This window comes from Varroa destructor, unplaced genomic scaffold (genome assembly GCF_002443255.2).
Source record: "Varroa destructor unplaced genomic scaffold, Vdes_3.0 BEIS01000001.1, whole genome shotgun sequence".
Taxonomy (NCBI): Eukaryota; Metazoa; Arthropoda; class Arachnida; order Mesostigmata; family Varroidae; genus Varroa; species Varroa destructor.
The window spans coordinates 71,221,160-71,232,419 of NW_019211454.1; the positions used below are offsets into that span (position 1 = coordinate 71,221,160).

At 39.0% G+C, this 11,260-nt stretch overlaps 1 protein-coding gene across 3 annotated transcripts in view; it reads left to right on the forward strand.

The window, feature by feature from the left end:
• The window catches only part of LOC111254068 (nardilysin-like), a 30,468-nt gene extending 19,921 nt beyond the window's left edge, over positions 1-10,547 (forward strand). The window contains exons 1-5 of one of the 3 annotated variants that reach the window (XM_022814559.2): positions 639-1,194; positions 2,081-2,187; positions 3,310-3,557; positions 6,998-7,194; positions 8,094-10,547. In XM_022814559.2, the coding sequence (XP_022670294.1) occupies positions 1,089-1,194; positions 2,081-2,187; positions 3,310-3,557; positions 6,998-7,194; positions 8,094-10,489 (3,054 nt within the window). In that variant the 5' untranslated portion in view covers positions 639-1,088 and the 3' untranslated portion in view covers positions 10,490-10,547. Of the gene's footprint in view, positions 1-638; positions 1,195-2,080; positions 2,188-3,309; positions 3,558-6,997; positions 7,195-8,093 lie in introns of those variants that run through there. The other 2 variants (XM_022814550.2, XM_086977251.1) reach the window with 2 other exon arrangements.
• Positions 10,548-11,260: the final 713 nt, after the last annotated feature.

Below are 11,260 nucleotides of genomic sequence, written 5' to 3' on the forward strand. Positions count from 1 at the left end.
ATTCGCGTTGGAGTACTATGAGGATTTGAAAAGCGCTCCTACTTTAATGTGAATCCCTGTTTTTTTTCAACAAATTTGATTTCATTGAAATTTGGTATCACCACGACGTTAGAGCTACTAGTGATAAAAGGCCCAAGCGCGTGCCGATCAGTACAGACTGTTTCAGATGCCGATAGAACTTGAGAGCTAGTTGCCGCATTATGTGATAATAAAACGTATCTTTCGCTAATTATATAAAGACTAAAAAGAATTGGTTAAGTTGGAAAACCCTTCATTGTATTTGAAGGACTATTTTCGTATTAGCCCGCTGTCAGTTCATGCTCGAAATCTGTTAGATACGACAGGTGTGTCTGACCGTATCTAACTCGATATGCATTATATTAGTAAATGTACTCATATGTTTTAACGACATATTAACTGTTCAAGCTTTGTTTCATTTTTTAACCACACACGTCGCGTAATAGCAATGTTTTGTGTTAATATATTTAGCGATTGCCGAACTTCAGCTATATTTGGATTGAACTATTTTAACGTCGAACTTTTATTATTATTATTACTTTAAAACAGTATGGCTTTCAAAGTTTGAATTCTCTCTATTACTTTCATTCTGCTCACTCTCACAGTTATGGCGTCAGCTAATAGTGAAAAATCTACATTTAGACATATTCATTTCGTTGTTTTAGTGATATACGAAAATCTAATTACAGTGTATACGACCGATTACCATAGAAAGAGCATTGCGTTTTTTCAAAGTTCCAAATTCTCTTCCCCTTCAGCCAGGACGGTGTCTTATCGTTTGTACCGCAGTGTGCGGAAGACTTGCGGTAGCTAACAGGTGAAATTAATGGGATAAACAGCTGAGGAGAACCGTAATTGTGCTATTGGCCGTTCAAACTAACAAGATTTACTGAAATTCCGTGACTGCTTATACTTAGCACCACGGGCCGGACTTAGGCCGAGTTGGGACGAGCTACGAATAGCCATGCCGCTGATCAAGAGTGAAAATGATAAACGGTTTTACCGTCTCATTGAGCTGACTAATGGTTTAAAGGCAATGCTCGTGTCATCTGCACCCCAGCCAGTCGACAATGCTTCGAGGCGGCTGGGTGTCGATTTGTCCGTCAAACGAGTCGGCAAGCAATACGTCAAAGCAAGCGGCAAATTTGGTCGGTTCCTTTTGGCTTTACCTTACCCGTAGGTGTTCTATTTAAAGACATATAGCACTATTCAGGTAGCGGTCCAGCTACACCGAACTAACAACTGAAGATGATAACTAATGTCACCATGGTCATTTTACGCTTTCGCGATATTAGAGCTTTTGAAAGGTCGCAGCCTGTAACTAGGGGGCACGCTGTGCCCATTATAAGATGCTTGTCTAGCCGGAATTAGAACAATTAATAGAGGACGGCGTTTTCGACGTAGAGTTCTCAACACTCTGAAAATGCGCATTGAAACTTCTGTTGGCCTATTGCAATGTTCACTGTTTGCCTTCCTTATTGCAACGTTTAAACTATATAGCCACCATCGCAGCGGTTCGTATTCTAAGGGCGGCACAATGATAGTTTAATCTTCCTTTAATCGTGTTCAAACGCAGCTATCGTAGTTATTATCAAATTGGTATTATATTTCAAGTGTGTGGGGGTTACAGAGAAAAGTTGACCCAATGATGTGGGTCATACTCCACTTCGACGTAAATTTCAAAGCGTACTTCATGATTCCGAAATACTAATTAGATGCTCAACGATCTTTAAAACCTATTAGCGATGACAGCTCTTGATTCGTAATAAATATATAAGTTCAATTATTTGATAAAAATGTTTAACAGTTATTATTCATTAATATTGTACCACAAAATGTATTGAAACGGCTCATTTTGTGAGGAAAAATCTGTTTTGCCAAAACTTATCACGAGTAAGGGTTCCTATTTGGAATATTTATTGTGTAACAACGCGTTCTAGTAGTCTGTTTGCACTGCAGCATGGCAAAAGTGTATGTATGTATGTTGAAAATTTGCAAAGAAGTTTTTTTGCACATTTCAGACATTTAAATTTGTAACTTTCAATGCGTCATAACGTTACAGGATCAGAATGCAATAAATCGATTTGTTCAAGCACTTACGATGAGATACGATGCCGAACTGAAAAAATGGCGGCCGCCGCTCTGGTTGTGAAAGCCGGAAGCTTCCAGGTTAGTTGGGGTAAAATCGCCGGTAACACCAATAAGAAATCGTTAAAAATATAGACCTGCCGTTTGTTAGGTAGGAATACGTTTCGCCAAGCCCTTGTCCCAATGGTTCTAATCCAAATAAGACAAGGGCTGGGTTATGAACCGCGTGCAAAAAAATCTTTAAGGAAATTACTAAATCACGAAAACACGTAAACTCTCGTGTCGAAAAGATTTTTTACGCTGTTTTTTTTTTTTTTTGTTTAACGGCTTGAAGCAGGTAATAATGGCCTGCAATCGTCGTTTTATTATGTCTATTCAAAGGGTTGTTTTGTGCATAACTATAGTTCCTTGCGTTCAAGATTGTCGCAAAATATTATTGCTCGCAAAATATTGCTCCTCAGTATCGATCTTGTGCAGGAATGTCTTCTCCGTTGCAGCTTTGCCAGCGGGGAACTGGTGAAGAACGCAGTGCCGCATATCAATTTTTTTGGGTCCTATCCTTTGATCACACAAGAAACTTAAACTAAAAAGTCATACTTTTGCAAGCTCAACACAGCCTAGGGAAGGCCTCACACAGACAGGAAACAAGCACCTTTTGACCGACCTAAAATTATTTCAAAACGTTTACCCTCTCACGAAAGGCCTTGTAAATCTTCTTACCGTTGTACAACGATTCTAGGACAGAAAACCATAGTGTTAGGTGCAATTTTCAGGTTGAAGAAATACCAATCACACCGTTTACAGCACGCAGTAGCATAGCGGCAGTAAGGACTAAGTGAAATAAGAACATTATTATTTCTGGAGCTATCATGTACCTAGCTATTTTAGGATCTGGATTGCAATCAGATTCCTCCTCGCCTAAACAAATACAATTTATCTGCACAAAAGATGTCTGTAAGACCCTGATTAATCTGTTAGACTGAGCAACTAGGATTCTTGTGCATGGCATGAAAATACGTACTAATGCAATCCTAACTGATCTCAATCTGGAAGTAGCTGTTTTGCTATCTATGCAGTTGTTAATTATATGAAGATTACACGACGCTGTCAGTCAGCGCTGTGTACTTTTCCGCACAGAAACGTCCGGGTTTTATCTGTATCTCCACACTTACTGCAAGTCGTAATGTTTTTTTTATTCATTAGGATCCACCGCATATAGCGGGTCTCGCTCATTTCTTGGATCATATGCTACTCCTTGGGTCGGAAAAATATCCGAAGGAAGGCGAATACCTTCAATTCATTTGTAAAAACGGCGGATCTATAAATGCTACCACCGCGGTTGATATGACAATGTTCCGATTCGACACATCTCAAGCCGCCTTTCCGACAGCTCTGGACATGTTTGCAAATTTCTTCATAAAGCCATTGTTCCGAGAAGATGCCATTGACAGGTTTGTACTTATCTTCTTCGATCTAATTTTAATCAGGAAAATTCAGGTTGTGACTTTCAATCATGTAGATGACATCGTGCTCAGTATTGATCGATAGATCTGTGTAAAACGCTTTGAGTAACTATACCTCCTTTTCTAAAAGAGTCCCTATAAAAATCAGAGCTAGGTCAGTATTTTTAGCATGGTAAGACAGCCATAACGGTGCATCTTCTGCATGGCTCCTATTTTTTATATTTGTCCCTCACTAAACAATAAAACGTAAAAAAACAATAAAACATAAACGATAAAAACATTACTAATAAGTACAACATTTTCATCCTAAATAATCGATCACAATAACTCTATCCCTAGAAATTCCTAGCATATCCTTACAGCCTTCTGGCTTATAAAAATTTAATTAATGATCTAGCTGGAAATTAACGTGTCTTAAAGTTATGTGCTGTGTACTACTGCTTTGTTTATGTAATTACACATACAGTGTAGCTCGTATCAATGGCAGCGATTAAATTAGTGATCTGTGGCTTTTATAACCAAAGACCACTTTAGCTTTAACTACGACGGATAAAAGTGAAGGACGGTAAAGGAAACCAATTGATGCTCATCTGAAATAATTGACAGATTATTTTATGTGGATCAGCTGAGACATTTTTTACCACTGAACAAAGGTCGCAATTCGCCTTAGAAGACTGACGTAGGTAAGCGTTCCGGTCTTCACACACAACGGTGAATTAAATACTGAAAATGAAGATTTTGGACAAGCTTGTTGTTGGCCGTCATTTTGGCAAAGTCAGATGTCGAATTGATTAGTTTTGTTTTCATCGCACTTAGGCTACACTTGTAGGGCGTGTAGTTTTGATCGGGTGTGTAACTTCATTATTTTTATAGTCGTTTTATACCCGTACTGCCAATTTAAGGCGAGAAAGTAAACCATTTCATCGTTCTTTCCTTCGCCCGTTTCTACATGGATCTTCGCTTGACATTCCAGGTCGAATGTTAAGGCGCACCCTAAAGACCTTAAGTTTAGGCGGAAAATTAGAGCTGTAGAAATATCTTGGAATTTCGTAGATTTTTGAACAGGCACGTATGTACTAAGTGTCATTCGTAACGGTCATCTTTCTCATATCTATCGTTTACTAGTCAAAGTATTCTTCTTTTGATTCACAAACGATCGTTGTGTTAGTCGTGCGTCAAGTGATATTAGTTTACACGTGTAGACCTGTTATAGGGTCGCTCAACTAGTCACATACGAAAACCCCAGCAGGTTTAAATTTTGCACCGATAGCGGGTTAAGTTTTAACCAGGTTAAGGGCTTAAAAAGGCTAAGGAATTCAAAGGATTCGGAAGACGCAAAAAGATGAATGGTTGAAGGTTACCTGGATGATCCAATTGGTCTTGTTAAGATATGGTAATGATTGTTTAAAGCATTTAGATATAAATCTCATTGAATATGTTCAAATTTGCCGTATTTTGAACCTTCGTTAAAAGCAGGAAGTGTATCTAACGTTAAGAGATCGAACATTAGATGAACCACGTTAACGTTTTGATGATGACGCGTCGTTTCGCGCCATGGCTGCAAGTTCGCTTATATCCAGTAGTTCTGCTTTCGGAGAGCATTCGTAAAATCATAGCCGAAACGAGCAGAATTAAGCTTACCGTCTCATATTTATCAAAAATTTATTTCTATCCAAAATCAATCATATTAATATAAGTAGTTTGCAATATTAAATTACTCAGCCCTTTCGATCGTACCTTGCACACCGCAGGTACGACTCTATCCATTAAGACAGAGTTACTTTGTAAGTAATAATATTATTATACTAAGAATAATTAACCAGAGAATGTATTCAATGTTTGCAGTAATTCAACGAGATAGTTAAATCGCCTATTAGGTATATCGGAAAGCAATATCAATTTTTGTCGCAGAAACAGCGTTTCACTCAAATTCTAGCGGTAAATTCAGCAGTTTATTCTTGAATTTCGGTTAATAACAAAGGGTGGTAATTCGTTGGTACGATGTCAACGTAAAACGAAGAGTTAAAGTTTTTACAGATCAGACTTAACGGTTATGTGCGGCGTGGTATTATTGTGTAGAAAGATGACTTTGCTTGGTTCTCTGATCCTTTCTACTGATTAGCCAAATTATTTGATGCAACTGGACATATTCATATGACCGTCTCATCATTTAAGTTTTTTTTTCAGTGTATAAAATTCGCTCAGGTCCCATGAGGGTCTGGCGTAGCTCTAGGTTTAAATGCACCTCCCAAAGTCGCTCGTTCGCCTCTCTTCATTTCATACTGATGTAGAGATACCACTTCTCAATAGCTGTAAGAATTTTGTGTAGAAGCTCGGTAGCAGAGGGCATCTTCTAAAGCAATGGCAAGCAGTGTTTGGTGTTACACTTCAGTGGGTTTATAGGGCGCCGAGACTCTCAATTTTTTAATCTTTATATTTAATTTACTCATATACATATATATATATTTAATGAAGCTGATTACTAATCGTCGCATGAATTTCAACTTTTTGACAAATCCTATTGATCCCGGATGGCTGACCACAATGAAAAGCATCTTTGAAACTACATTCTTAGGTTTGGTGACACGGACTTGCCAGGAAATTGTTTTCTTAAAGGACCTATGAAATGGTATGGCAACATATAAGCGACTTTAAATTCCTAATAATAATTTCTTATTTTTCCTGCTCTTCTTTTTCTTCTGGTTATCGTCCACCAAAACTGAAATGTGGCAGCATGATTGTAAGCTATGGTTGTCATGGCAACACGCTAAAAAGAGATGCGCATTAGCCAGACTACGTCGCCATGATATATAGAAGTATATGCACCATAAAGAAAACAAAAGCAAAGAGAACATCTAATCAAAAAGCGGACTTTTTTGTTGACCTGGTGTAGTTTCGAGCCAAATTTCAGCTGCCCTCCGACGAAAACAAGTATTCAGAATCGCATTTCGGTATTGCCTTTAACATTTCTTGTGGTATAATAAATGAAAACAACTATTTGAAGTTGATAAAATAGGGCTTTGCGGCTATCGGATTAACGATGTCGGCGGCTAGATAACAACTTCCTTTTTTCCTCTTCATAAGTCCCTTTGCATCTGTTAACAATGTCTGACATGTTTACCGTTAACGGTTACAATTTCATTAGAATCCTTCCCATACTCTACGTGTAACTACATCCTAGATATGTAAAGAGTAGGTATTAAAGACAACGCGGTAGTATCTAGGTTCTCTCACTGCGAAAAGCGACGGACGAAGTTCGGTCCGTATCGAACCGTCTCCTGTCTCTAAGAGAAGAAGAATATGCGATATAAGTAAGAATGCGAAACCCAATGTAATCGCTTCATCTCTATCAAATATCAATTGAGCTGCCTCTTGCTTTCTGGTAAGAAAAGGTTTTATGCTTCTGGCTACCTGTTCGTTGACTATAGGGAAGTGTGCGCAGTGGAAAGCGAGTTCCAGCTGGAGCAAGTGTCGGACATTCGTCGAGCGAAAGAAGTCTTGGCTCGACTGGCCGGTGACGATCATCCCATGGGTCGGTTTGTCTGGGGTAACATAAGTACGCTAAAAGACGGACCGCGCGAAAAAGGCTTAAACATACGAAATGAGCTGATCAACTTTTATAACAGTGAGTTCAATTAACTGTTTGTCGCAATGAAGATGCACGTTCTTTGTATTTCTGAATGAATGTACAATGCCTATGACAAATGTTTTGGTTGGTCAAGAGAAGTGTTCGATATCTGTGCAAAAATTACATAATAGACATTACTTAGAACGAGTTAAAAATTCATTGTAAATGTAAGTTTAGTGGGATAAATTTTAAATTAATTACACTTCATTTGTGAACCTAAAAATTGATGAACTTTTCTGTTGCGGCAAAAAAAATCCGTTGCCTTCTCATAATTCTCTTTAGCTTTTACGAGCCGTTAAAACATATTGACGGCACAACAACATCGTTCAGTTTGATCGCTTGCTATGTAATCACGAGAGCTGAAACTGTTGATAGTTGACTTTAGTGTTAATTTTTTACTGCGAAAAAGAATAACATGACTTTTCGAAAACATCTGTTATCCGCAGCTCCTCTAAACAGAAAAATTATTCCTGCCTAGAGCTTCGTCAATGGGAGTTTCGTAAACGAGATACCTCATATACACTTCAAAAAGATATCTAAGCCTCACAAATCTCACGCCCATACAGGCAAACTTAAGTGTCGATTTTTTTTTTTTGAATATTCGTGGTCTAAATTGTAGCTCTGATCGCATCAGTAGTGAAGGACTGGTTTTTAAATTTTTTTGTGATGTCTGCTATGTGTCTTTTACACTACTATCGATATTCAATGAAATCTTAGGAAAACGCAAGTTGATTAAACGAAATAACCATTTGGTTTTTAAAATGTGGGCAAGCGTTAAGTGATTGCACTTCATTCCATAATACTCATTTTTCCTTAAACATTATTCATCGCTTTCGTTACCCGCTTTTGAAAAAAAGGAGACATAAGATACAGTTGCATCAGGCCCGTGATTTCAGATTACTACTCGGCGGACGTCATGACTCTATGTGTACAGTCGAAGCATACCCTGGATGAACTGGAGCAGTTTGTCCGAGCTTCTTTCAGTCCGGTTCCACGACAAAAAAGAACACCAATAGAATACCCAAAAGAGTTGCCTTTAAAAGATAATCAAAATTTTTGCAAATTGTTCAAGATTTTGCCCGTAAATCGAATACTAACGGCGATTTTAAGCTGGGTCATACCATCACAGAGTAGCCGTTATATGTCAAGATCTCTTGATTACCTATTGTATGTCGTTGGCCATGGCGGGCACAATGGAATCCTTGATCACTTGCGTAGGCGAAACTGGGCTTTTGATCTAGCAACCGGACCCGTTTTGGACGGCTTCGACCACAATGTCATGTGTGCCATTTTCACTATAAATATTACGTTAACTGAGAAAGGAGCGAGTAATCTGGGCGAGGTACTTCGGCTTGTTCATCAGTATTTGCATATGCTGCGAAAGAAAGGCCCACAGTGGTGGCTGTGGGAGGAACTTCAATACATGGCTCAGATAGACTTCCGATATCAGGGCGAAGAGGACCCAGCGGACTACGTGTGTCGTGTGAGCAAATCAATGCAGATATTTCGCGAGGACCACTTTCTCTGTGGCGACGATCTCTACTTCGAATATGATCCAAGTAATATCCAGGATCTAATGAATCAACTAACTCCAGATTGTTGTAACACAATTTTCTTAAACCATAATTTTCATAAGGACTCGGACCAATTTGTGCATCGCGAGCCATGTATGGGGGCAATATACAAGATTGAGGACTACCCTGAAGAATGGACTAAGCTATGGAATGATGATCCAAGTTTTCAGAAACAATTTAACGTCCCCGAACCTAATCAGTATCGTCCAACTGATCTGTCAATTAAACAAGAAGCTTCATATGGGAGCGAGCCGTATCCTGTGGTTATCCTTGATAGACCGCGGGCTCGATTGTGGTATCGCAAGGATCAGAAATTTTTTGTACCCAGAGCCTTTGTAAATTTACACTTAATAACAATGCTACCATACATGTCGATCGAAGGCGCTATATGTGTCGAGATTATGACGCACGCGCTTGTACAACGACTAGGTCCTATCAACAACTACGCAGAGATGGCCTCACTTCTATCTGATGTTAACGGCTTCAACTGGGGAACGACAATTTGTGTTGGAGGTTTTAACCATAAACTGCCTGTGCTGCTTGAAAATGTTTTAGATGCTTTAATTCGGTTCGATTTTTCCGACGATCTATTCCACATGATTAAGCTCAAACTTGGAAAACTATACCACAATAAGGTTTTGACAAACAGCCGTTACGGCTACGAGGTTTGCGCAGCCGTCATCCATAGGAGCACCACGGTGGACAAACGACGAGAGGCACTTAGATCTATAACAAAGTACGACGTTATCGACAATACAAGACGACTTTGTGCTACTGCATTTGTCGAAGCATATGTTCATGGAAACCTTACATCAACCGAAGCACGCGATCTTATATCTAGAGTGGAAATGAAATTCTCAGCCTCTCCTCTTGACAGAAGGATGAATCAGCACTCGCCCGTCATTTCTGGAGAGACGTATGTCCGATGCTTGGGCATCAACCCGGAGGATAAGAGCTCGAGAATCGTTAATTATTATATCTATGGGCCGGCGCACTTCTATGAGGAAACAATGATGCAAATACTGGTAAAGCTTATGGAACCCCACTGTATTATACAGCTGCGGACGAAGCAGCAGTTTGGTTATGATGCTTGCTGCAGCATGTATAACTGTGGCGGGGTTATCGGCTTTATAGTTTCCGTATCTCCAGCGGCTTATAAGTTCACGTTAAGTTATGTCGATGAAAAAATCGATGACTACATCGACAGCATGATCAGGATGATAACAGAACTCGGTCAGGCTGAGTTCAACATGGTCAGAGATGCTCTGATAAAAGCTAAACAACGAACTGATCTGTCCATCGCGGGGGAGCAACGGCGACACTGGGAGCGAATAGTACAGTTCGATTATATGTTTGAGCAGAACCAGTTTGAGGTAAAGTTTTTGCGAACATTAGACCTTAATCGTTTCCGTCGATGGGCTCTCCGAGTTTTGCCTGCAAGAGGTCGTGACCGAAGGAAGCTGTCGGTGCAGATTGTCGGCCATGGTCAAGTCGCACTCGAAGAGTGTGTTGGTGGAGAAGACATCTGGAAGGAACTTCAGCAGAAGGATGTTAAGAAATATAATTTAGACATTGATCAACCAATTCCGCCAATGAGGATGCTGGCCCCAAAGACTGGCGGGCGGAAACTTTACGTACGCGATTTTGAAGCGTATGTCAATCATTGCGAATATTATCCGCCCGCAAAAAGAGATCCTCGTGCACGAATGGACTTCTAGCTATACCGATTTCCATTGAAACAATAATAAACATAACGACTGTGTAATAATATCAATATATAATAATATAATAGTATAATGTGGTAAGCGATGACCACGGCCTGTAGCAATAAATACAGATAGTGAGCCTAGTGTTTACTATAGTGTGCAATTTCGTTGTGTGGGAGGTTTAGAAAAGACCTCGCATTACACGGGAAGCGAGGTTTGGATCATGTGCATTATATTACCTCTACAATGTGCCTATACGGGTGCACTCATGGGGAACATTGCTTAGCTCAATTGTGTGTCGTTTTTGGTACTGAATCTTTACTTGCTTCAGACGCTACAAAAGGAAATTAGAACTTTTTATTATTAAACAGAACGTTTCGTACAAAAATCATAGTTAATAGTTGGTACCATCTTGAAAATGCACATTGAAACTAAATATATTCCATGACATATTGACTCATGTTGTGAAGAAAAACAACAAACAAGTATATAGGCATATATGTAATATATACCTATATACTTCTTTACCTCTGATTTCTAAGTAAAAGATATATGGTGTTTTCTTTACAATACAACCGAGTCAGAATATTTGTTTTTGTTTTAAGTATACATTTATTGAATGAATTATATAAATAACTACTTACGTTATTGGCGGTTATGAAAGATTGTGCTTAATAATATCAAATATTTTTATCAATAGTTTAATTTAGACGCCGTGGCGTTGTTTCTACTCGATATCAAAAAGCCGTTTACACTGCAGAAAACTGCATCATAAAACTTATA